Raw genomic sequence first — 27821 nt, forward strand, 5'->3', positions numbered from 1 at the left:
CCTGAGCATGCACAAGGCGACAGTGGAAAGGAAAAAACTCCCTTTTAACAGGAAGAAAAAAAACACACGACTCAGGAAGGACAGTCATCTGCTTGAACCAGCTGGGGTAGAGAGGACAGGAAAAAATAGACCAACAGCCTGAACACATGCAAGCACATCATGTGTTGTGTATATAACCTCAAACTTCCTCCAGTTAAACACAGATTGGCTTTACTCTGTTGATACAACAGCATCTTATATTTAAAGTGACATACTCACCTTCCAGTTAATATATCCTGTTTGATCTGAAGAAAATATTGGTACCTGAGGAGATGACACACAGCGTTAAATGACAGAAAAAGCCTTGTTTAACTTCGAATATAATAACTTTATTTTCACTATGAGATACATTTCCAGTCTTCAGTAACAAAGTTCTGCAGTGACTTGAGTAAACAAAGCAGCATATCAGCATGCCAGGTCCAAGGCTGACAGCTAAATAAACATCAGGACAGTTAAGACGGTGCTGCCATGTCTCCTCTGCATGTTTGTGTGGAAAGAGATGAGCCCATATCACAGCTCTGATACATAATGGCTTCTCGTTTTCTATTGATGAGTCTGCAACAAGATAAAGAAGCTATTTCTGGTCCTGAGAATCAATGTGCACTTATATAATACCAGTTGCTTTTGAATTAAATGAGGAAAGGCTCTTGAAAATGTAAATAAAACAATCCAATGATTTCAAGTTCATTTTTTATCCTGTATTTGACTAAAAAGCAAAATGTTTATACGTCAGAATAATATAAAAATTCCACAGTAATCTGTGTCTTAACAGCAATTTTAGCAAAATATTTGACTAACTAACAAGCTATAATAGTTTCCCTACTTTTGAGCACTTTCTAAATAATAAGTGTGTGCAATTGTATCCCACAATTATCTTAATCATCGTTAGCCTGTAAATACCATCCTGGTACAGCATATAGTCTCTTAATGAACATGACTTCCATATCTCACAGAAAATCTGGATTTAAACCTGCGTATTTAAGTCAGAAGCTAAGCTTTGAGCTCCAACATGTCATTAAGAACTTTATGGAAACATCTCACTGTGATCAAAAGAACTGCTACCAGCCTGTTTGTGTTGTCTAAACAGGTTTCTGATGCTGCTGGAGATTGTTTAAAGTGAAAACACCAGCACAAAAACTGGAAAAAAGACACTCGAAAGCAGGTTCCTAAATAATACAGTGTGAGCATGCACCAGCATGGCCCGACACTTCCAACTGGGATATAGGAACTATTTCTTAGAGGTACTTAACAGAAGAAAGAGGTCTGAGGACACATGGGCTACGGTTACATGATGATTTTTAATTCGGAATTAACGTATTCTCCTATGAGTTTACATGAAAATAATAATTCCGAATAAACATTTACATGAAACACGTCCTTACTTAATTCCTCTTTAGAGCGACGGGTTGGGAAGGGTTCTGATTGGACAGAGGGTGCAAGTGACGTATGCCGGAAATAAACAAAGACGGCTCCCTGCTTCTCGTCTTTTAAGTCATAACTTGTAAAAACTACATAATAAGTACCAGTTTCACAGCTATTTTTATTATAAATCTGAAGTAGCAGCTCAACACGAGCATATTACTTCACTTTTTACAGCAACTGAGAAGGAGAAGAAAGATAGACCAGCGAACACGGGACGCAAAACAACGTGCGTCATCGAGACAGGACAAGGTAACGAGCATGCTCAGACAACCGGAATTAACCTAAAGCGTAAAATAAGGTTTACTTGACAGGGGAATTAAATAGATTGGAATTAAAATGTGAATAAACCAGACACTTACATTGGAATTAAGTTTAATTACGGAAAGAAATTTGCATTAGGAATTAAGTGTTTACATGGTCATTTTTCATCAGTTTAAAGTGGAATTAACTTTTATTCAGAATTAAAGAGGAATTAAAACTCCCATGTAAACGCACGGATGGTGTTGCAGCATTTAGGTTAAAAAGTAAAATCCTACAGCTCACCAACCAGTCATTACAACCTGCATTTTTTCCCTCAAAGTAAGATCAAAGCCAAACATCTCACCGTGTATATTCTTCCTGAAGTTTACCCGGGTCTGTCACAAAGAATTTCACTCTGAAGCTCAAGTTGTGTGGAGACCCTCCTGAAAGATGATAAGCAGTGAGATCTGAGTGAGCAAACCTGGACCTGAACAATATGAAGACAATTGTTATAATAAATGAGATATTAACTAATTCAACATCAATATTTTTGTGTAGTTTTTTTTCTAAATGTGTGCTCAGTTTGGTAATTAAACAAAGGAGTCAAATCACCAGTCGACAGTCATACAACAGAGCAGCCTCCATCCACACAATGTGTGGAATAAAATAATATCAAGTTGTGTTTTCTTTCAGCGAGTCAATCAGCCGAGTTGAAACCCAGTTCAGTCGTTGCTGGAGGACGGCTGCTCACTTCACTCCAGCAACCCTTCAATTGTTTTACATGTTACAAATTCTATTAGTCATTATCAAAGGAGGGGGGGGGAAGAAAAAGCAGAGTTGAAATGTAGTTTAATCATTGCTTACAGCACATTTCTGCATTGTATATGACAATGGGAACAGGAGACTTTTGCTGAAGGCAGAGTGTGGATTGCTAACCGCTACTGAGGCGAGACCAGCTCAAATCAAGCATTCCAGTTGGCCTTGAGTGAATTCTGCTCCGGGATTTTTTCTGACATTATTTTATTATGCAGTGGAAGAGTTAAGGTGGTGTGCTGTGGATGTCACCTACTTTTTAACTGTTTCCTGATGGGCTTATTGGGATCCAGCCAGCGCTGTAAAATATTGATTGAGAGACACTTAGAGACACCATAAAGTATTACCACACAATCTAAATTATTCACCGAGACCACATGTGACAAAAATACTAACTGTGCACACAGATACAAATCAATCTGAAACTTAATGTGTTGTTTTCATTGCTATTTAGCAACTGACAAAAAAATATTACTATAGATTAGCACGTATAAACAGAGATTTAATAAACATAATGAGATTATGACAAATTCACACTATTTTTGTGACTGAAACGACTTTCTTTTGAACAATTCTCTAAATTCACACACACACACACACACACACACAGACTTAAAACAGCATACTAACTGGTGCATCAGAGGCATCATCAGCCAAGTGCAGGCCAAAGTAGTCTCTCTCGGTCAGCTCCAGATGTTTAAAGACGGCGTCCACCAGGACCTGGCCATGATCCGACTTCTGCCGAGAAGAACAGAGAACAAAGAATGAGCTTGCTTCTGAATGTATTACTTGGCTCAGAGGTCTGAGAACCCTATTTACTGCTCCTGAACGCTGCTGCTAAAAAGGTCAGACAAGGAACAGTAAGAGAGATGAATCCCCCTTTCCCCACCGCAGACATCTAAATTATTTAAAACACCCTTATTGCTGCAGAAACATTTCACAATTTAAAATTCATCTGCGATTTTTCTGTGTTGAACATTAGTTAATATTGTTCCAGCCACATGGAGAAGAACATGTTCAAGTAACTCAGCTGATGAATGCCTGTGGGCTACTGCTGCACATTTATATATTTAGCTGCACATCTTTCCAGCAACAACATATAGAGCCCAAAGACTTATAAAACCACATGGTGGAGTTCTTGTCAGTGACTTATAGATTCACTACAGTTATAACAGCTGATAATTTCTTGCTGTTCAAAGGCTTGGTTGCTTTACCAAACTGTGTCAATGAGTTGGTTTTTTTTTTTTTTTTAAGTCACGTACCTTAACACGTTTTTAAAATGGAGATGCGCACATGTTAACATTCCAATTATATATTTCCCTGTGATTGTTTCTGATAAAATGTTGTTGTAAAATGTTGTTGGGGACAAAAAAATATTACTATATAGGTTTCTGGTCTTTATTTCTGTTTTGTTTTGATAGTATACTGACATTCATTATGTGAAGCTGCATGTTGCTGCACTACTTCACACCATTATGGACACAAACCATGGCTAATTCAGCAAAGAAGAGGACATTATCAAAGGAAGAGATGAAAAAAGAGAGAAAGGGACAGAGTAAGAATTAAAAAAAAAAAAAAAAAAAAGATTCAACAAGAGAGAATTCGGAGTACAGTTAGGATGCAAGATGGATGCTGAGCCACCCTTCATCAGGGCAGTGTACGAAATGATCTTTTTGTTTAACCGGCCGATCGAAAAAAAAATTTACTGTCAAGGTTCATTTTTACTGGCCTAAATATTATATTATTTTACACACATATATAGGTGGTCACTGATTCCTACACCGCAGCGTAACCCTAAATTCCGCCAAAGTTGTACTTTTACCCTTAAATACACCCTAAATACCGCCTCAATCAGATTATAACTATCTACATACCTGTGTTATACATCATATTAATGGAAAAAAGGTACAGACAATTTAAACAGACATTTAGATTAAAATAAATTAAATATACACGCTCTGAGGCATTGTGTTCGCCTCTGTGTCACGTGTCTTAAGGGCTTATACAGAACCTTAGAACTTAAAAACTTGCTCTATTTTGTTTTATTTACATTTATTTGACGAGCTTCATAAAGTTGAAACGATGCAAGTTAAGAACTGCTTAACCCGAGGACCAACTGTACATTCAAGCACGTTATTTCTATGATATGGATTCAAACATAAAGTCACTGGTATTAGAATTTTGTTTTACTGGTGTTGGAATTTGTTGACAGAATCCTCCTAAATTCAGACTCCTCGCTCTGCTCTTGATGCTTTCACACTGTCCATGAAGTGTGGCCTCCTGCTACTGACACAGTCCTTGTGCCACAGCATTACAGACTTAGTGGGATCATAGTCCTTGATCTCTGGAGAACATAGCTGGACCATAAGGAGATCTGACAGTATCTCCTGGCTTAAATTGGACCACCAGTCAGTCTCGACTTGTTTCATTGGCTTATGTCCGAATGTCCACACTATTCCCTACATAGTGCCATAAATAGTGGTCATGCCATTTTTTTTTTTTTTTTTTTTTAAGAGGTGTCCAAACTTCAAAGCAAGTTAAGAAAAAACTATAGTCCATTCATTTTATATCCTTATTTGTTGAATAAATATGGAACATCAACAACAAAAAAAAGCAATATAAGAAAATACTTTTTTCCACACAAGTTTGATTTGGATTTAGAACAATGCATGGTGGTTGCCATGGTGACAACCGGTAGTCGCGTGATCTGCAACCAGGAGAAAATAGCCAGCTTTGTGTCCGAATCAACAACATAATACAGTAAATTCACTAAATAATTGGCTCTACAGTGTAGCTCTGTAGTAAATAAGGGGTTAAGGAATAGTGTGGACTTTCAGACACAGCAGTGTCCTACAACGCCAGAGCCTCCATAGTGCCACTTTTCACTGAACTTTCTGGTTGGTCCCACTGGTTTATCCTCTATTTCACTTTTCTTTCTTTTGGAAGGCTGACTGGCTCCTGCTAAAAATCTCCACATATTGATGCTGAATAACAAATGTTTAATGGAAGTACCACAGTTGAAGTAGGTGCGTTTGCGTGAATGGATGACATGCACGTTGTTCATGCATGCCTGTATTATAAAGAGCATAAAGAAGAAATCTACCTAAATGTAAACATTAAAACATGATAAAGTTGGTACAAACATTTACTCTTCGTGTGGTGGATTGCCTTCTGACATTTATTCGTCAAAAAGAATATTGACTTGAATTTGGCAATTTGGGTATGTTTAATTTCTGAAGATTAATTATAAATAAGAAGAACGGAAAAAAAGTCGAGGTTAAGTAGGGTATCTAGGGTACAAAAAAAATGAGCAACATTAGTTAAATGTTGTGAATTTTCTGACAGGATTCGTTACCATGGGGACATTGGGATCATTTTGCCTTTATAGTTGTCAGTGAAAAATTATTGCTCACAATCATTAGCAAAAAATACAAATAAGATTAAAAAAAAAAGACAATAGCTTGGTGAAGCTCTGCACTCTCTTCGGGCTTCTGGTTTGAAAATGTTTTTTCTGGACCAATGAGATTTCATCATTTCTGCCTGATGGCTGTAACTGGAAGGACTGGGCAAGAAAGGTGGTCCTTGATCATAAGTGACATTACTGATCACAGAACGGCTGTCAATGGAGAATCGTGTGCATGATGTGGTACAAAGTTATGAATAATTGATCAAATCCATCATTAGTATCACATAGATTCCGGAGAGTGTCAGACAGGCGAGAGGATAAACTGTGGGGCCTCAAGTGGAGCAGAAATTCACACCTGATCCTGCAAGTTTGACAGCAGGGAGGGAGGGAGATACTGTGAGTGTAACTTCACCACTGCTCCCATGGGGGACACACACACACACAAACACGTAGCTACTGCCCTTGCCCATTCCTCCCCCTTCACCCTGGTGACACAGTTTTACAGCGCAGCATGTGTGAGAGGGGCAGAAAGAATGGCGGCTGACAGTTGACATGTTGACATGGCAGCCCTCTAGGAGGACTGGCAGTGGGCTTGTGTGTGCAGAGTACTGCTGTCATGGCCGACTGAACCATGAGTCAAACGTTGCCACGTCTATGCTCATTCCATCTCCTATCTTGGAGGGATGTTGCTTTTCTTCCCCACTTTATTTATGCGCTTTTGAAAATGTATCCATCCATCCATCCATCCATTTTTTAACCGCTGTGTCCAATCAATGGTTGCGGGGAAGCTGGAGCTTATCTCAGCAATCATTGGGCGAGAGGCAGGGTACACCCTGGACATATCGCCAGTCCACCGCAGGTATCCAGACTCATTTCTTTGAAAGATCTTAAATATTTTTAAATGAAGCTAATTCAGCTTGTAAAATTACTTAGAATTAGATGTGAAACAGTGTGTTGCCCTACATTGATTTAGTGAGCCATATAATAGCATTAGGCAGGCAAGGCAGGTTTATTTGTATAACACATTTCCAGTGCTTTACAGAAAAACATTAAAGCATTACAGCGAAGTACAGAGAGCATTACAAACAAACAAGTGAAACGCTTAATAGAAAATGAAAGTGATTAAATAAAAAGAGAGGGAATAAAAATAACTTGAATGAAAATGACATTTAAGTTACTTTGGTATAAGGTGGCAAATGAAGTTTTTAATCTTGATCAGAGTTTCTGCAGATGTGCCATTTTCTGGGAGTTTGTTCCACAAGTAAGGAGCATAAAAACTGAACGCTGCCTCGCTGGTTTTTACTCTGGGAACAGAAAGTAGACCTGTTCTGGATGACCTAAGAGATCTATCTGGTTCATGAGAATCCAGAAGAGACTTTTGGTCTGAAACTATTCAGAGCTTAAAAAACTAATGGCAGGATTTTGAAATCGATTCTTTGTCAAACGGGGAGCCACTGTAAAGATCTGAGAGCTGGAGTTATGCGATCCGCTTTCTTGGTCTTAGCAAGGACTCGCACAGCAGCGTTCTGGACTAACTGGAGCTGTCTGATGGACTTTAATCCAATATTAAAACATTAGATGTCAACAGACTGATCATTTGTAGGATCCATGTTTGTGAACCAGTTCTGGAGAGTGCGTGCGTGCGTGCGTGCGTGCGTGTGTGTGTGTGAAAAAAAGAACTGAGACCAACTCGAGCTTCATTCTCAGTTTTACATCACGTTCAAGTTCACTTCTCAATATAAAGAGTTACTTCTGGCTATTTTTTCTGCCAACAACCTTTGACTCAGTTACATGCCGAACCTTTAAATTTACAGAAAAGAGATTATCAAAATCACTAAACTTGTTTTACGTCACGTCTGTATTTTGTGGTGAACCTTGAATTTCCCCTTTGGGATGGATAAAGTATCTTTAATTTGATTGATTGATTTGTATACCAAACCCCAATTAATTTCATATTGTTTCGTAATACAACTTGTGATTTACACCCTGCTTTGCACGGTGCCTGCTCCTGTACAAGATGTTGGCCAGAAAAAACAAAAAAAAACAACAAAAAAAAAAAAAACCCAACTGTGACCATCTACATTTGGCAGAATAGAAAATGAAGGCGTAAAAAACATGTAAGTCTCTAATGTTCTTTATAAGAAACTTAGTGTGTTTCCAGAGCAGGCATGAGCTTTTCAGCTGCATGTGGGAGCCCTCTGTGCACTTTGACACTGTGCTCCCTGGAAACTGTGTGTGTTTTAGTCTCTTCTTGTCATCCAAAAGGGTAAGAGCCAAATGTGTGATCCCCAAGCAAGACCAAACAGCCATACATTGTTAAAAACTGACACATTATTTCCTTGTAGTTTCACATAGCAAACATCTAAAGAACAGCTCATAGGGTAGCCGTCAGTAAGACACTGTCACAATGAACAACACAACATAAACTAAGAGACCCACAAAGAAAAAAAAAAAAGAGTAAAGGAATACAAATGTAGGAAGAAAACAGAGAATCACAGAGAGGGCAAAAAGAGAGAAAGCATGGAAGAGAAAAGGAGTGATTGACGATGCGACTGAGTGAGACAAACGCTCTTTGTGCAGTCCACTAGCGGGGCAGACTGAAATAGGCTCTGTGTGCGTGAGAGTGAGAAGAGAGGAAGAAGACATGGTGATAGAGAGCAATCAGAGCACAAGAGACTGCCAGAGAGAGGAAGAGAGTGAAAGAGAGATGTGCTGATAAGTTTCATACCCTCAGGGTTTATCTTTATAGGGAAAAAAGACCCTCAAGCACAAGATGAAGTGGCACATATGGGGAAATCCCAGTGTTTTTATTGCGGGTTAACAAGAAAAAAAAAAAGAAATGTGACAACATTACTTCCTTTCTTCCACAGGAAACACAATTGAAGGTGCTTGTTTGTGTGTGAATGTGTGTGTGGTTGTGTTAAAGAATGAGTGAAATTCAGGAATGTGTGAGGCGGCAGGTCCAGACAGGAAAAGAGCAACATGAAGTAGGAATTACTCAGGTCTACATCCGTCCTTCACTATGAGACCAAAACATTCGAGCGTCATAAAAACTGTCAGGGTCAAAAACACACAAAGAATGACGTCTCATAGGCTGAGACCAAGACCAAAACCAGGGTATATATGGAGACCACAAAAAGAATAAGACTTTGAAGGTCAAGGGCAGTTCAAGACCAGACCAGGTAAATCAGGGGGGTCTAAATTCAGTCATCGAGGACTGATGTCATGCAGGTGTTCAAGGTGTCCTGTTCCAACACATCTGCCTTACATTAAATAGATCCCACAGCCTATGAAGTGCTGCACAATGACTGATTAATTTGAGTCAGGCATGTTAGAGCAGAGACACATGGAAAACCTGTAGGATTATGTCCCTCGGGGACGACAGCTGGACACCGCTGAGTTAAATGTTGAACTTGGAAACCACTGGTAGTCATGACACTCATCTGAAAGACCTACAGCTTGGTAAAATGTCTACAGAAAACAAATGTACTAACCCTGTTGGCCAGCAGAGATCACGTGTGTCAGCTTCAATTTCATTGGCCATACTTGTAACTTCTCAAATTTGTTCACATGGGAACTAAGGTAAACACCTGTCTTCTTGCTTTAATCACTGCTATTATTATTGTTAGCAACTTCTTTTTATAATTGTCAATTTTAAAAAGTTCATATTCAGATTTTTGTGTCCTTTTATATATCTTTTGCTCTGTAAAGGAAGTTGGCTGCTGTTATGTTTTGATAAAATGCTGTACAAATAAAGTTGTGTTAAATACTGTCATGAAATATAAATGTTTTCTGAATTGACAACAAAAGATGACACCAATTGTTAAGTCAACAATGGCTACGGTTACTATTCCATTCCGTTATTATTCCAAATTGAACAATTCTGAATTAAAAGTATCTCCTTCAAGTTTGGAAATAGTCATTTTAAATTCAGGTATACATGGAAAACATGTTTATTAGCCTTTACTTTATTCTGCTTTAGATCAGTGGGTTGGGAAGGGTTCTGACTGGACAGAGGGCGGATGTGACACGCTTACGTACACCGGGAATAAACAAACTCCACTTCCTGCTGCATATCTTTCTGGCTACAACATGAAAAACCAAAAATAAAAATTAAAAAAAAGAAATCATTTTCGCTTTAATTTTGATTATAATTTTGAAGCTTCAGCTTGACGTGAGCATACTATGACTTTTTTCAGCAGTTGAGGAGAGGAAGGACGATAAAGTACGAAATATTCTTCATGTGTCAGAAACAAAGGATATTTCAGGATTATAACACTAAGGGTGCATTCACATTAGGATAGTCTGCTAGACTCGGTCCGATTGGGGACTTGGCTCAGTTGTAGTGGAGTGTATCTATTCAGACCGAGATTGTGTTCACGCTGTACTTTGGTCAAACGCGCCAAACCTTTACAATAATCTATCCCCATTCCCACCAGAGATGGCGATGTACTAGTATTTAGCAAAAGAGAAGACAAGACCCACATGAAGTAGAAAACTCTTTGTGAGGTAAACATGTAGACGGAAACTATTGCATTTTTGGGGTTTTTTATTTTGTCTTATGCAAGAATCTCACAGAAATTCACTGCAACAATGGATGCAGTATGAACAACAAGGCAGAGGACTCTTAAAGCAATTGCTGTGTATTTACCCACAATGCAATGCTACACCAAATGCATGAAGTGACTTTTTTTGTAGTCCGCTACCTGTATTTGGTCCGCATGAAACAGACCAAGAACTGCACTTTTAGGAAGGCCAAGTCTGCTTCTTTGATACAAATCAGAATGTGTTTAGCGCATTCACATTTCCCCAAATAAAGCAGACTTTCTGAGGGAACGGACTCGGTTTCAATTCAATTCAACTTTATTTGTATAGTGCCACTTCACAACAGTGTTGTCACAGGGCACTTTACATACACAAATCATCAACATACACATAATTTTGAGCCAATTCATACATATCCTATAATAGAAACCAACTGATTGCATCGAGTCATGACTTCGATCCAATCCCCCATCCTGAGCTGCACGTGGTGACAGTGGGAAGGAAAAAACTCCCCTTTAACTAGAAGAAAACCTCCGGCAGAACCTCAGGGAGGGCAGCCATCTGCCTCGACTGGTTGGGGTGGATCAGAAAGGCTGATGTGAATGTGCCCTAAGTAACCAGACTCAAGTGGCATAACAGCAAACTGTAAACTAGGTGATGTAGCCAACAGACAGATTAAAGGAAATCTCTGATTACACCTGCAAACCATTCGAATGGGACATGTGATACAACTGGGCACAATATGAAAGATTGTTGTGTTGCATGAATCATCTCACAAATAACCAATACAGGAATTTCTCTCACAAAAACATGGAATAGTATGATCTATCTTACAAAATATCTTACATAACAAGGCTGCAATGTAAAGTGTTGTGTTTCCATGGCACCCAAAACATCTTCTTTCAATGAGCGTGCTTTTCTGAAAATAAAGTGGACCAGCTACATTACGAAGGTGTTGTTGTAGTGAAGAGGTGTCATTTTGCAGCAAACTACAGCTGTTTTATTCCATTATTCATTATCATTTTGTCATTCGTTCATTCCTTGCTCTTTAGTAAGAGTTATTTTATCAATATCCCAGTCAGAACGTTCATGCTCATGTAAGCAGGAGTTACCATGGTTACCTATTTATTCAATATGAATAAACTCTGCCTCTGACCTTGTTTTTGTACTAGTGAAGGGGATATCAAGTGTTCAGGTCTTTTTTCTTTATGTTATTTCTTTTAAATTCTTGTGCTTCAAGCTGCAGCAGTGTTTACTTTATATTGGTTTTATTTCAGCCAAAGACTTCCCATCAGTAAGCTTATCAATACAAACCCTCGTGTGCACACAAGCTCTTTGGTTTCCATGACAGTACATGACTGCTTCTGGATTTTCACTCTCCACTAAAGTCACGGCCAGTCGGCCAGAGAGGATCAATAGAGGTATTGTTGCTCCCGGGATGGCTTGTCTTTCCAGGAAGTTGCTGCAGTAGGGGTCTGATCAATGACACCGACTGAGACCAAGTCATTCATTCAGCTACATGCAGGGAGACTGGAATAGAGGGGGAACTCTGCAGCACACAGCAGAGAGAATTGTCTGGAGAGCTGAAGCAAAGCCCCATGCCCAGAAAAAAATGGGATTTAACAAAAAAAAAAAAAAAAAAAAAAAAAAAAAAAACCCAACCAAATGACCAATTTGTTTTGTTTTTTTTTAAAAAAAAAAAACAAAAAACAAAACCAAATGACCAATTTGGTAATTTTGTAATTTACTTGAAGTTTGAAATAAGCAATACAAGTAAAAAGGAAAAAAGAAATGAAATCCTTGAAGTGGTTCTTAAGGACTGTGGCTACCCAGTTCGGAGTGGACCCACAAACACCACTGACAGCGTTGCTATCTTTTATGTGACTGGAACAAGATGATTTTTTTTAACAAACAACAAAAACAAATATTTTTCCAACTCAGTGACATCAGCAGTAAGAAACTGGTTGATCCCAAGGACCTCATTCACACACTCAAAATAAACAATCGCAATATTGCAGTTCAATGCAGTGAGGACTGTAATGAGGTCTAAATCAATGAAACCAATCACTGAACTAACCGATGGCTCAAAACAGGAAAGCAAACTCATTGGGCCAGGACCCAGATTTTTTTTTTATTATTATTTTTTTTTTAGCTTTAGCCCGCTTACCTCCATTAGCTAGTAAGCTTCTTTTAGCTCCAGGTTAGCTCTTAGCTATAGACAAGTTGGAGTTCGATAGACGTCAATCATCCAGCCAAACGCTCTCAGCCCCTCTCTCAGCTGTACTTCTTTGCCCACTTTTGTATTTTCTGGTAGAGATGACACACGTGACACTACCAAAACGGCAATGGTGAGAACCGACCAATAAGCTTCAATTCAGCTCTTCACAAACCTAACGGCGACATCCCGGAGACTTCATCAATCTTGTATAAACAATCTTTGATCTTGATAAAAGGGTTCTTTTGGTGACCAACATGTTGACAAGTGGTTTGAGAGGGAAAGAGATGATATATGTCAAAAGTAATGAAACCGTCACTTAACAGAGAAGGCTGGAGACATCACTTCTCCACCACCTATAAGAACTTCTTCCAGCTTTGCCAAAGAGATCAACAGCACCTATCAACACTTTCCCTGAAGTAAAGCTTTGGGCAATATTCCCTCTCATAAGACTTCTGGTGAGTCATGACTCAATTTTAGTCTAAGACTCTAAAACATCAGTGGTTTCACAGGCTACTTAAGTGATATTGTCCAATATCTCCATCAGAGCTGAAGAAGCTCTTCTGAATGAAAGTGAAAGTCTTTAAGAAACCAAGTTTTCTCCAGGTGACTTGACTCAACAAATGATGAATACCGACCAACATTTAAAAAAGAAATCATTTTTAGCGTCTCAGAAAATTTAGAAAGGATTTGATATTGGCACACAACATTATGAAAGGGCTAAACATTTATAGTATGTTCATCAATTTGCAAATTAATGAGCAACATGTGAGGGAGTCCCCCTCCCTGAGCCGTCACCCTATCGTGGTGGAGGGGTTTGTGTGTCCCAAAGATCCTAGCAGCTATGTTGTCTGGGGCTTTACGCCCCTGGCAGGGTCACCCATGGCAAACAGGTGTCTAGGGGAGGGACCAGACCAAGTACGGCTCATAAGACCCCTATGATGTACACAAACTCGGGCAGAAATGTTCCCTTGCCCGGACGCGGGTTACCGGGAAAGGGTTACATGGGCCCCACCTCCCGTGGGCTCACCATCTGCGGGAGGAGCCGTAGGGGTCGGGTGCAATTTGAGCTGGGCTGCAGCAAGAGGCGGGGACCCTGGTGGTCCGATCCTCGGCTGCATAAGCTGGCTCTAGGGACGTGGAACGTCACCTCTCTGGTGGGGAAGGAGCCTGAGCTTGTGAGCGAGGTTGAGCGGTTCCGGCTAGATATAGTTGGACTCACCTCGACGCATGGCTTGGGCTCTTGAACCAGTACCCTCGAAAGGGGCTGGACTTTCTTCCACTCTGGAGTTGCTCATGGTGAGAGGCGCCAAGCAGGTGTGGGCGTTCTCATCAGCCCCCAGCTTGGTGGCTGCATGTTGGGGTTTACCCCGGTGGATGAAAGGGTAGTTTCCCTCCGCCTCCGGGTGGGGGGACGGGTCCTGACTGTTGTCTGTGCTTATGCGCCGAATAGCAGTTCAGAGTACCCACCCTTTCTGGAGTCCTTGGAGGGAGTGCTGGAGGGTGCTCCTTCTGGGGACTCCATTGTTCTGCTGGGGGACTTCAATGCTCACGTGGGCAATGACAGTGAGACCTGGAGGGGAGTGATTGGGAGGCATGGTCCCCCCCCTCTGAACCCAAATGGTGTTTTGTTATTGGACTTCTGTGCTCGTCATGGATTGTCCATAACGAACACCATGTTCCAACATAAGAGTGGCCATATGTACACCTGGCATCAGGATTCCCTGGGCCGCAGTTCCATGATCGATTTTATAGTCGTATCGTCGGACCTTCGGCCACATGCCTTGGACACTCGGGTGAAGAGGGGGGCGGAGCTGTCAACTGATCACCACCTGGTGGTGAGTTGGCTCAGATGGTGGGGGACGAAGCTGGTCAGAGCTGGCAGGCCCAAACGTGTTGTGAGGGTCTGCTGGGAACGTCTGGCTGAGTCCCCTGTCAGGGCGAGCTTCAAGTCCCACCTTCAGCAGAGCTTCGAACATGTCCCGAGTGAGGCGGGGTACATTGAGTCCGAATGGGCTGTGTTCCATGCCTCTATTGCTGAGGCGGCCAGCAGGAGCTGTGGCTGTAAGGTCGTTGGTGCCTGTCGTGGCGGTAATCCCAGGACTCATTGGTGGACACCAGCAGTGAGGGATGCCGTCAAGCTGAAGAAGGAGTCCTATCAGGCCTTCTTGGCCTGTGGGACTCTGGAGGCAGCTGATGGGTACCGACAGGCTAAGCGGCATGCGGCTTCGGCTGTTGCCGAGGCAAAAACTCGGGCACGGGAGGAGTTCGGCGAGGCCATGGAGAAAGGCTTCCGGACGGCTTCGAGGAGATTCTGGTCCACCATCCAGCGGCTCAGGAGGGGGAAGCAGTGCTCCATCAATACTGTGTATTTTATAAAAACTTGCTGACCTCAACTCGGGACGTAGTTGGTCGGTGGAAGGAATACTTCGAAGACCTCCTCAATCCTACCAACACGTCTTCCGATGAGGAAGCAGAGCTGGTGGACTCAGGGGTGGACTCTCCTATCACTGGGGCTGAAGTCGCTGAGGTGGTCAAAAAGCTCCTTGGCGGCAAGGCCCCGGGGGTGGATGAGATCCGCCTGGAGTTCCTTAAGGCTGTGGATGCTGTGGGGCTGTCCTGGCTGACACGCCTCTTCAGCATCGAGTGGACATCGGGGGCAGTACCGCTGGATTGGCAGACTGGGGTGGTGGTCCCCCTTTTTAAGAAGGGGGACCGGAGGGTGTGTTCCAATTACAGGGGAATCACACTCCTCAGCCTCCCTGGTAAGATCTATTCAGGGGTCCTGGAGAGGAGGGTCCGCCGGATAGTCGAATCCCAGATTGAGGAGGAGCAGTGTGGTTTTCGTCCTGGTCGCGGAACAGTGGACCAGCTCTACACCTTCTTTGGGGTCCTGGAGGGGGCATGGGAGTTTGCCCAACCAGTCTACATGTGCTTTGTGGACCTGGAGAAGGCATTCGACCGTGTCCCCCTGTGGGGGGTACTCCGGGAGTATGGGGTACTGGACCCCCTTGTACGAGCTGTCCGGTCCCTGTACAACAGGTGTCAGAGCTTGGTCCGCATTGCCGGTAGTAAGTCGGATTCGTTTCCGGTGAGGGTTGGACTCCGCCAAGGCTGCCCTTTATCACCAATTCTGTTCATAACTTATTTGGACAGAATTTCTAGGCGCAGCCGAGGTGTTGAGGGGATCCGACTTGGTGGCCTCAGGATTGGGTCCCTGCTTTTTGCAGATGACGTGGTCCTGTTGGCTTCATCTGGTCATGATCTCCAGCTCTCGCTTGAGCGATTCGCGGCCGAGTGTGAAGCAGCTGGGATGAGAATCAGCACCTCCAAATCTGAGACCATGGTCCTCAGCCGGAATAGGGTGGATTGCCCTCTCCGGGTCGGGAGTCAAGTCCTGCCTCAAGTGGAGGAGTTTAAATATCTCGGGGTCTTGTTCACGAGTGAGGGAAGGATGGAGCGTGAGATCGACAGACGGATCGGTGCGGCATCTGCAGTAATGCGGACTCTACGCCGGTCTGTCGTGGTGATGAAGGAGCTGAGCCAGAAGGCGAAGCTCTCGATTTACCAGTCGATCTACGTTCTTACCCTCACCTATGGTCATGAGCTGTGGGTCGTGACCGAAAGAACGAGATCTCGTATACAGGCAGCTGAAATGGGTTTCCTCCGCAGGCTGGCCGGGCTCACCCTTAGAGATAGGGTGAGGAGCTCGGTCATCCGGGAGGGGCTCAGAGTAGAGCCGCTGCTCCTCCGCATCGAGAGGAACCAGTTGAGGTGGCTCGGGCATCTGGTCAGGATGCCTCCTGGACGCCTCCCTGGTGAGGTGTTCCAGACACGTCCCTCTGGGAGGAGACCCCGGGGAAGACCCAGGACACCCTGGAGGGATTATATCTCTCGGCTGGCCTGGGAACGCCTCGGGATCCCCCCCGCAGAGTTGGCAAATGTGGCTGGGGAGAGGGAAGTCTGGGCTTCCCTGCTTAGGCTGCTGCCCCCGTGACCCAACCCCGGATAAGCGGCAGAAGATGAAGCTGAAGATGAAGATGAAGATGTGAGGGAGTCAGGATTGGGTATAAAAGGAACCACCAAAACCTTAGTCTCTTCCAAGTAAATATGGGTCATGGCTCGCCATTTTGTCTCAAACTTAGTCATCTTTTTCGAGCATAATATGGTAAAAAGATTCAGAAAGTGTTGGGAAATTTAAAGGTCAAAGACAGAAACTACTATTGGATGTTCTTTAAATCTTTAGGAAGCACTGAATGAGAAACTGTTGTCTATCTGTGAATGTATCCACAAGGGCTGAGAAGTACCTCTGAAAATCACTGTTTCACAAGACAGCCTGCTGCTGCATCTAGAACAGCAAACTGTTACACAACCGGGAAGTTTGATCTATCCTGCACAAATGTCACTAAGTTATCTGAATATGACCTCATCTCAGATGGACAAAAGGGCAATGGGTTTGTGTTCTGAGGTTAGATGAGTCCACGTTTTAGCCTTTAAAAAAAAAAAAAAAAAAAAAAAAGATGTAGTGTTTTATGTAATAAACTGAGCATAGAGAGATTCTTCTGATAGATTGTAACGATCCATTAAATCAGATCTCAGATGTATCGATGAGAAAAGGGAATGATGTGACACACCAACATCAAATCCTGTTTAGATTGTTTGTGCAATTAAAGCCGGTCAGTGAACACGCTAAAAATCTTATTTTGTATTACTTCCTACGTGTTTATTAAATAGGGGTGGGGAATCAAATCGAAAAAAAATCAGGATTTTTCAGGATTTTTTGCTTCACAACTTTAAAATCGATATTTTGGTGAAGACATTTTTTTTCCCAAATAAATAAAAATAAGCCACTATAAACTTTTTTGTCAATCTGATAGTTTTTTTTTCATCTTTTTACTTGTCTTCTTGGGCATTAAAGCAGCAGAATGGTGGTCTGGCTACTGTGTTATTTTTTCTAATTGAAATAAAGAAAATTGACGAGCAAAATAAGTTTCGTACATGTCGCATTTTAAATCGAATTGGCCTGAATAATCTCTGATGATTCTAGCTCATAGAAGAGCACCTTTTTGTTTCTTAAATGTAATGATTATGTATTGACAATTTGTTTGAATAAAGAATCGATTGTGAATCAATTCCTCACCCCAGAAATCTGAATCGAATTGAATTCTCAGTTGTTGTTAGAATCACATCCCTAATATTAAATAAAACTAAAAGTAGACTAAATTTAGCTTCTTCCAGTTTGCAAAAATGTCTGTCTAGGAAAGATATCAAGAGAAAGATTTGATTTCTACAGTAAACGTCTACAGTTGTCAGATAATCACCAATAAGCAGCCTGAATAGTATTGTTACTAAACACAGTTTAAACACGTTTTTTTTAGATTTATAAATACACCCAGTTCAGCAGCAACAGGACGTGATCTGTCAAAAAAATATACTATTAGGAGTTTCTTTTTTTTTCTTTTTCTGACTCATAAAGTTAATGTTTTGCTTCATGGTGTCATAAATCTGATCAAACACATGATGAGTGAGATGCATAAAGCAGAAGACGCGACTCACAAGCCGATTTGTCACCTGGATTAGAGCACATGCAACACACACAACCACATGTTGTATTTTACACCCTATAATGTGTTGCTGTGAGCAGCTAGCATCTTGTAAAGCTAGATAAAGGCTTATGTCAATGCTTGAGAGCAGGAACAGACAAGGCTGTTTGTGTAGGAAAATGAATGTTAAACGCACTTATTACCAGAATATATTAGAAAAAACAAAAAAACAAAAAGCAATTCAGAGTGGGCTGCGTTTCACATCTCTGCTAATGAAGGTGTAGCGACAGACAAAAGCTTTTCCCCACCAACTCTTAATTAATTTGAGCTGGGCTTAAGGAAGAAATTTATAGTAATGGAAGAAATGGAGGACGGTTTCCGAGAGGAAAGATGGGTGGGCAGTTTCGGGTAAAATAATGATCAATCTGAAGAATCAATTTCATGACGGTACAAATCAAATTTTTTTTGTCTGAGTTTCAGAAAAGTTTGTGAAATGTCTTTTACAAGTGAAAAAGATGAGCAAGACTGAGGCGCCTTCACGGATTGACTGCCTGAAAGGATATGTCATTAGAATAAAATAAAACTGGACAGAGTTTTAAAAAAATGAAAGAAAATTTTAAGAAAGAAAAAAGGAAGAAAAGTAAAACTGAAAAGTTTACAAATGAAACAAAAAACAAAAATCCTTGATTAAATTCAATAAACTTTAAAGGAATGAAATGAATAAAACAGAACAAAATAATAAAAAAAAAAGACAAAACATATAAACAAAACATTTTAAGAAATAAATAGAAACAAAAGTTTAAAAACAAATCAATAGAAAATAAAATTTAAAAATGACATGAAATTAAATTTTTAAACATTAAAAATAAAGGAGAAACAAAAAGATAAAATATTAAATACAACTAGACAAACAAGAAAATGGAATACAAAATTATATTTAAATTAAATGAAAGAAAAATAATAAATTTAATAAAAATGAAATCACGAATGACCAAAAGAAAAACCAAACAAAACAAATTAAAATACAAATAGCAGCCTAATGTCTACTAGAATAGAACAGAGGCAAAATATCCGTATTAGTCTTGTTTTGCCCAGCTGATGAGATATGTCAGTAAAGACACGTGATGACTGATCGGTACTTACGCTGACTTTGAACGCCTGCACCGTGTTGTCCAGCAGCAGTATGTTGCACACAACCTGTGTGTGCTGCCTGTCTCGCTCCAGCTCCGTCGCCCGGACATTGTAGGATCTGCCAGCAGGCAAGCGGAAGCGCGCGCTCATCACGCTCCTACCAGGGTCTGCAACAATCAAAGGCACAGCAGAGAGGATAAAATGATGAGTGAGAGAAATAAAAAGGTGGCAAAGAAGGGAAAAAATGCTGTGTTATCAAGTTGTGGTCTGATCTGTGAAATTTTGCGAAAATTGCCTTTAATACGTAGATTCAGCCTGACATGCAGTATGTGCTTCAGGTAATGAAAAATATTTGCAAAGTATAATGAACCTTTGTGGCATATAAATTGTATTTTTGCTTTAAGCAACCAGGTGAAGAAAGCCAGGGAGCGAATACAAGCCTGTACAGGTACAGTAAGGCAGCCATGAGCAGTGTGTCATAACACAGGAATGTCCATGAGCTGGCAAACAGCACACTCAGTTTTACAGTATTTAGACAAATACAACATTTCTGCATGAAAACAAAAGTTATGATGAAGGGAAACAAAATACAAAAAAGAGAAGCATGTAAAATATTCTCAAATGTTAGCACCCTTTTTTGTTTGTCTCACATTTCCAGTATAAAACATTAAGTGAAAGCAGCAACAAACAACCCAACAAACATCCCCTCCATCATGTCAGAAAGAGCTTCCTCAGCACTATTATCATTTCATCATCAATATTCCTGATTCAAAATGCTCATGTCTGGCTTTCTGGTGGTGGCAATACAAACAGTTGCGTCTCTTCTGCCTCTCTCTTAAATAAATAAACAACAGTTTAATTCAGTGCTGCTTCATGGAGATGCTGTCCAGCCTGACTGCATGTCTTCCCTCCCAAACGGCAAGCTGGTCAACTTTACATGATTTTTTTTAGCCTTATTTAAATTCAAGCCTGGCAATAAACAACATAAGGGCTTCTCTTTAACACCATTAGAACAATCTGTGATTATCTGATAGGAACATGGTGAAAATTTCACAGTTTTTTTCTGTTTCTGTTTCCATTGTTGATATTTGGTTGGGTATCATATGCCACAGACTTGGGTTGTTTGCTCTTCCTGTCCACCTCCTGTCCTTTTTATTTTTATGTGATCTACCATGACAGGCGAAGATGACCCCAGAGGGGTCATGGCCCCGTCATCGAGGGGCTGCTGTATATGTAATGATGGCTCTGTGTGAGCATATTTGTTTTTTATGTCAGTTGCTTGTCAAAACACATCAGCACAAACCCCCATGACCACTAGCAGATGGTCTTCCCTGTGTGTGGACGCACACATACACAAAAATGTGGCCACTAGTAACACTTTCTCACCACTAAACATTCAAGTTACACACATTTATTTTTGCTATATGTTGGATTGTTGCATCTGAAAGATATTGGTGTGTAGAAGTTATGGCTGGGCTATTAATCAGATTTTAATCTCAACTACGATCTGGGTTTTCAACGATCATAAAAATAAAAGGGTGCGATTATTTTTCTCTTTGCAGTTTCCTCTCCTGTTGTCTTCAGTTGCTCATCGAGCATCTCTGGCGTTGCAGCGCTGTGCTGTAAACTCCTCCCACAGCCGCTTTGCTTTCATTCAGACACTGTTGCCAATTTGGCGACTTTCTCACTAAATCTGGCAACTTTTTTGTTAAAAGCGACAAATCTAGCAACTTTTACTGGAGTTATTGGAGACTTTTCTGGTGTTTTGGTGACTGACTTGAAGGCACATATTGTTCTGCAGTTACTGTAAGGAAGGAGCAGCGGGAGCCTCTCCCGTCCTAAAGCCCTCCCAGGCGGCCAGTCTCAGTCGGCTCCGGCTGCAGGTCAGTGTAGAATAACTGCAGTAGGTTGTGGAAGTTCATTACAACGTAGTTTATACCATTGTCAGTGACAACTGGCTGCATTAGTTTTGTATAAACACACACGTAGTTCGGCAAGTTAAACACTGTAATATCCCTCCGTTATGGGGCATTACCATAGCAACGCGTTAATCAGCTGGTTCAGATCAGCTGTCTTTTAACATGTAAATGAGAGAAACACGCTGTAACTTGACAGCATTTCTTTGGCATAAAACGTACATCGAGGCCAACATAAAATAGTTCCTATATAAACGGTAAAAGCGGATTAAACAACTCAGAACCGCGCATTAGACAGTTATAATGTGCGACACGGAGTCAAGAACACCACAACACGCAACGCTGTTTAAAAATACTGGATAATTGTGTTAAATAATCAAGATCTCAATTACAGTCAAAATAATTGTGATTATAATTTTTGTCATAACCCTAATAAATAGTCTGAAGAAAGCATCTCAGGTCACAATACATAATTACATCGCTGAGTTTCAGGAGAAAATGTTGGATTAAAAGCCCGCTGACCACAGAACGACTGAGGAAGCACATAAAACATAATAAAGAGGAACTTAGAGAAACATCCCTGTTGTAAAACTATCACTGTCGAAGCGACAAGAGTTCTACAGCGGCTGTGTGCTAGACGATTCCCTGGCCTGCAACACCAGGCGTGGAGGCGTGTCCTCATTGTTGCTGGGCAACTCCAGAGAGTCAAGCTTAGCTAAGCACAAAAGTCCCCTGGTTGTTACTTCATGTAAAACTCCTACTCTTGGCAAGAACCAACATGTGTTTAAATCTGGAGTGGAAAATATCTGCAATTACTCCATATTGGTCGTCTTTCCATCACCACTGTCTGTGAGAGTTCACAGTGATACAAAAGTACCCCCGCCATCAAAGGAACTGCTCATACGCATCATCCCACACAGGAAAAGAGCAAAGGCCTCTTACATCAGAGTTTGTGTCATTTGCCTGTGAAATTATTAGGTAATAAATAGATGGCAGGATGAGATTAATCACCATTTATCTGGTTCATAACAGCAGGAAACAGTTCTCCACCTAGTCATAGTGTAGTCTTACAACAACAACAACAACAACAACAAAAAATCACTTAAATACTGCGTGGACACAAAGACTGGTATAAAAATTAACAACAAAATGCATGGAAATATTCAGACGGATGTAATCATGCACACCGATCAGGAGCATTGTCATGTCAGCACGTATGTGAGCCACATGAAAGCATGCAGAAAGAAGGAAGGCAGAACAGAGCAAAGTAGTTTTATCTTTGTCTGACACGCAGGAAAAGTTCTGGTACTCATGTAGAGCTTCTGTCCACAGTCAGCACTGTCGTCCCATGCACCCTGTATGTCCTGACATCACCATCCAGCTGTCAACTGCACTGTGTGCAACCATTTCAGTCCCACAGTGTGCATCTCCTGAGTTCTCTGTTCAGGGCTCTGACGAGGGATTAAAATAAATAAAAACCTTTTTACTGGTGGTACTTCTGCACCAAACATTCAGCAGACTGTCTCTGTGCTGCTTCCTGCTGCTTCACAGCATCAGCCCATCTCATCTGATACAGTGTGGTGTATGTCTGAGCAAAATGATGAGGGATGTCACATTACTTTTGGTTTGGAAGGGCTTCGTGGATTTCTTTAGCCTGAAGCATTTATTTAAAAAAGGAAAATATTTGCAGGTAGCTCCACCCATGTTGTCTCCGCCTGTCCTCAGCACAGTAATATACACAATATGTGCATAGTTGATTTGCAGGTAGAATTTTGTCACACAAGGAAACATCTGTGCAGTAGGGATCTCACAATTATTCCTGGCGTTACACCGCACCATTAATTTATCATAAAGATCCCTCCATCTTGTCCCGTTCCATAAAAGTATATACCTGAACCACGTCGGCAGATCAGCAAAAGTTACGCATGAAAGCAAAACAAAGTTCCAAAACATCTGTGCGTTACTGCTTGAGTGGCTTTCTTTGTTCTGTGTGATTTACAGAAGAGGTGTGTTTGAGTGAGGAGTTACAGCAGAGGCAAAGTTATTCCCTCCAAACAAACATATTAGGTCATCCAAAACAAAAAAAGTTGTTATAGTATTGAAAATAATTGACATGTTCAGAATAATTTAAGATTGTGAATAATACTCTGACAATCTTATCAACAAAAATATTTAATGGTGACATCAATGACAATAAACTTCATTTAAATGAGTTGTACCAGTTTTATTCAAAGTAATCAAGTCAGTCCTGTGTGTTGCATTGCGATGTTACTACAGTACCTAATGAAGGACAACATGGCGGAAAAGGTGGAGGGCATTTCATTCATTACAGCCTGAGCGAAGCTGTTGCATCATCCTACAAACTGGACATTTTATGGAGACATGTTATCACTACTAACAGAGCTCAGTTCAAGTGCATCATTTTGTTTTATTCCAACATTTTCTACCTTTTTCTGCCACTTTTGTTTCTGCTCGGTGATATTGAGCCACTTCCTGTTGTACTTCATTATATTCACAGTGTTCTGTAACGTTCTGCACTGCTGTGTTGTTTTCAGTGTTGCTCTGCTGAGCTGGACAGGACGGCCACAGTCCCCAGAGAGAAGCCTCCGGAACTCCGGAAGCAAGCTACCATTATTGCTTCCTGCAGTCAGCAGAGCTTACAAACAGGCAGGAGAGCATCTGTGTGTGTGTGTGTGTGTGTGTGTGTGTGTGTGTGTGTGTGCGCATATACACTATATGAGGGCCCTTGACCCTTAAGTTTGCCCCACTGGTGGGCTCCTCTCGGCTTATTGAAAATACAGACGATCCTGCAGCCTTCCTGTCCATGTCCTTCGTAAAAGCTACATCTACAAACTTTACAAATGTGTGTGTTATCAATCATCTAAATCAGTTGCAGAGACTCATATACACAAACTCATAAAAAACAAACAAAAAAAAAACACACACACACACACAACCGGTCACAGCCCGCTGACCCATAATCCTCCCCACCGTTCCTTCGCTTGACAGAACAAAAGTCTTCAAAGACAAACTCACAATACAGACACGTCCTGATAGTTTAACTTGATTTGCTCCATACGTTTCCATTCATGCTTCACTTTCTACAGAAACATGTTTCTGCTGTCCTTTTGTGTTGCTTACAAATAACTGAACTAAAAAGTCTGCTTTTAAACATTTTAAACGTAAGAAAACCAGGCTATGAACAGCTGTAGAGGTTTGTCGGTACGTGCAGAAATTAGTTATGTTGCGCGTGATATTAAATGAGCAACTGGAACTAAAGTTTACATTTATTAAAATATAAACAGAGAAATGTTAAATGTATGCTCTGCACAAACTGGAGGTCTGCGTTAGAGCGGAGGAGAATTAAACCTGACTGGCCGCAGCGTGAGATCTTTAAAAGCGAAGTTTGTTTGCGGGGTCGAGACAAAGATCTGCTCAACAAATATAAACACTTCCTGTGTTCACTTTTTCTTCACTTGTACTCCCACGGTAGACTTGCCCCATCCTCTTACTACCTGCTCTTCTTCACAAGCCAACTACTTCTTGGTGCTGCACACTCCACTAATCACCCTGGGCTCCATCTGCCCCAACAGAACATCTCGGAGATCCTGCTTCTGCTAAGCACATGTAGATCTGTCACATGAGCAGACACATGTTGGTTTCTCTTTGTTTCTACGCCCAGATTAAAACTCCTTTCGGCTGAGAGGTTGTGGACGATGCAGCTTGAGGAATCCTGGCAGAACATGACCTGTGACCCTCCTTCAGGGTTTGCGAGGCGCAGCTCTACTGATGGTAAAGTCATATGCTGCTGCTTGTTGTCTGACTGGAGAAGTCAGAGAAGACAACTATGATGAATGTTTTTCTGAAACGATCAAAATGAAGACTGGAAAAGTGACCTGGTCTCGCTATTTCCATCGCATCAAAGTAATTACTCTTTAATCATTCCTTGGCATCTAAATTTGCAGCTAAAAACTATCATTAAACTAATATAATTTGCCTTCAGGGATTAATAAAGTGTTTTTAAATTCACTTCATTTCATTTGAAGCAACAGGACAAAAGGTTAAAATAAAAACCTTAATGTTGAGCAGCTTTCAGTGGGAAACCATGACTGATGCCTTAAGTTTTATCACTCTTAGTTGGAGGCTTTTTACAAAGCCAAAGTGGTTTATTATATATGGCATGCACTGCTTTGTAAGGTGGTTTGTAAGATCAGGATGATAAGAGAATCCATCTTGCTTCTGCGGTCAAGGGTAATGCTTTAGCACCAAACAGCTCTTTATACAAACTAGTATAATACTCAAGCAGCGATGTGAAGAGTTTAGATGTAGCAAAAGACAACTAGCATGCTTTCACTTAGCATTTACTGCTAAATGAAATAGCAACAGATAAAAAAAAAAATATAGATGAGAAAGGAAGATTTGCTTGCTACAAGTGTGGGTGAAGATGGCAGAACACTTTGGGCATGGTGTTAACATCTCCTGGCAGAGCAGATCAAACAACATGGAAAATACTTGAGACAGCCACGTAATACATGTAATTAAAAGAAAATATATTCTATTGTTACCGATGCCTTAAGACCCTCAGAGACCCTTATTGTTGGAACTATTCGGTTCATTATATAGACATTTTTTCAGTTTTTACTTTTTAATTATTAAGCTGCAGAAAAAGGTAAATCTCTATAAATCTGAATTATTTTTTCCCATAAAAAGTTCCCTATAATGGGAAAATATCTTTTCATGTCGATTATCCTATTTTTAATAATATTGAGTCTTGAGTTGCATTGCAGCACAAGGAGCAGTAATAGCAGCGTTGGCCCTGAAATCACTTCAGTGCAATACAGTAAATCAATTTGTTTCAAGACGACATGTTTGCCGTATTAAAAGGTCTATCCAAGCTGAGGAAGAACAAAAGCCTCAGTATGACTAAGAAGAGAACCGTTCCTAGCTAGTTCATCCCCAAAATGTATGCATCTGGTTTAGCCAAGGAAACGAGCTCTTAACCAAGAACTAAATTTCAGGTTTCTCTTTTTGCCGTCTTCCTAGATTTTCCTTCACCGGCCCTCCTCATCTTCACTGTTTGTAAAGCCTGTGGGTCCATTATGCAAATAACAGCCATCAGTGTTAGAGAGCAGCCATTTACTAATGCACACCAACACACACACACACACACACACACAGAGCCATTCATAAAACCCAACACCTGTCACAGAGAATCCTGCTGAATCGAGATGCGGATGATGGAGACTCGCTGCACATCGGGCCATAAGAGATGTTTCATAAGCGCTTGCCTCCGACCGTCACAGTATCTTTAATATGTCATCCAGCTCAGTTCACATTCTCCACTCCTCGCCACATTTTCTGCCCTTATTGGCTTCTATATGCTTCTGCTTTCCACTTCAATCTCATCTCTGACATGCTTTGCCAGCTACTTCGCCTCATATAAGCATCTCCTCTCCATCTTCTGCCTATTCTTCCCTGCTGACCTTGTTAAAAAAAAAACAAAAAAAAACAGACAAATGAATAAGCTGCCTCTTTGTATGCAGTTATTCAAAAGCAGAATATTTTCACAGGCTAAGTGGAGCAATAAAAATAGCACAATGATGGCTGTTAGGACACAAATGCCTCAATGCACTTGATATATCAGCATTCATTAGAAAAATAGCACTTCAAATGATTCTGACAGAAATTATTTTTGTGGGTTTTAAATGTTAAATCTGCAAAACAATGTAGCTTTCATTAAAAACTGCTATTACACATGACGTATTAGCAGCGTTATCGTTGTAGTTTAAACGTGATTAATAAGTGACCTGATTTTATGTAAACATGTCTAGCAACTTTACTTTTAAATTTACACAAAGCACAAAGGTCACGGTGCGGGCTAGATAGCAGTAAGAGGGGGGAAAAAAAGGCACATTCTGAGGTTTCCTGCTTGAAGCTGAAACAAGTAACACAACTGCAGGTGCTGTGCACTTATTAACACAACTGTCACACTTAAATTGTACAATATAATTGTTATACAAACAAATTATGGAAACCTAAACATTTTTTAATCACATACTTTTCATTTAAAATAAAAAGGCATCTCATGTTTCACATGGCAAGTGTGTTTCTTTTTCAGTTGACGTGGTCGTCCTCCGATACGTCCACCACATTTAAGTTTCCTTGTACGAGGGGGGAAAAGCTGAACTGAGCACTTACATTGGATATACGAGCAGGGTGGGACGGTGTTCCCTCATTATACAACAAGAGGCCCTCCTCTCTACACACACACGTACCTATAACAACACACACCCTGGTGTACACAAAGAAAAACAGAAAGCAGAGAAACAGTGATGCAGGTCTGATTAAAGCAGCACATTCCCGTGATTTTTTCCTTTCCTGCTGACGCGGGCACCTTTAAATGTTAGCAGGGGTCATGTTCTGAAAACGCTGCAGATTTCAACCCGCATCCACCCCAACCCTGCACATTCCTGCCCGACCAGCAGGGAGGCCAGGTGTTCTGTACCACCCTCCCGCTGCTACGCAGTTGTGCTGCCGAGGCAGGTTAACCA

The 27821-nt window shown here is 41.1% G+C and overlaps 1 protein-coding gene across 1 annotated transcript in view; it reads right to left on the bottom strand.

Moving 5' to 3' along the window:
- The window catches only part of ptpn4a (protein tyrosine phosphatase non-receptor type 4a), an 84311-nt gene that overhangs the window by 36907 nt on the left and 19583 nt on the right, over window positions 1-27821 (bottom strand). The window contains exons 2-6 of the mRNA XM_079254132.1: window positions 19367-19521; window positions 3145-3252; window positions 2771-2813; window positions 2066-2144; window positions 259-303 (exon numbers count right to left, since the gene is read on the bottom strand). Coding sequence (XP_079110258.1) covers window positions 259-303; window positions 2066-2144; window positions 2771-2813; window positions 3145-3252; window positions 19367-19504 — 413 coding nt within the window. The 5' untranslated portion in view covers window positions 19505-19521. The remainder of the gene's footprint in view (window positions 1-258; window positions 304-2065; window positions 2145-2770; window positions 2814-3144; window positions 3253-19366; window positions 19522-27821) is intronic.

This window comes from Telmatherina bonti (genome assembly GCF_933228915.1).
Source record: "Telmatherina bonti genome assembly, chromosome: 15".
Lineage (NCBI taxonomy): Eukaryota > Metazoa > Chordata > Actinopteri > Atheriniformes > Telmatherinidae > Telmatherina > Telmatherina bonti.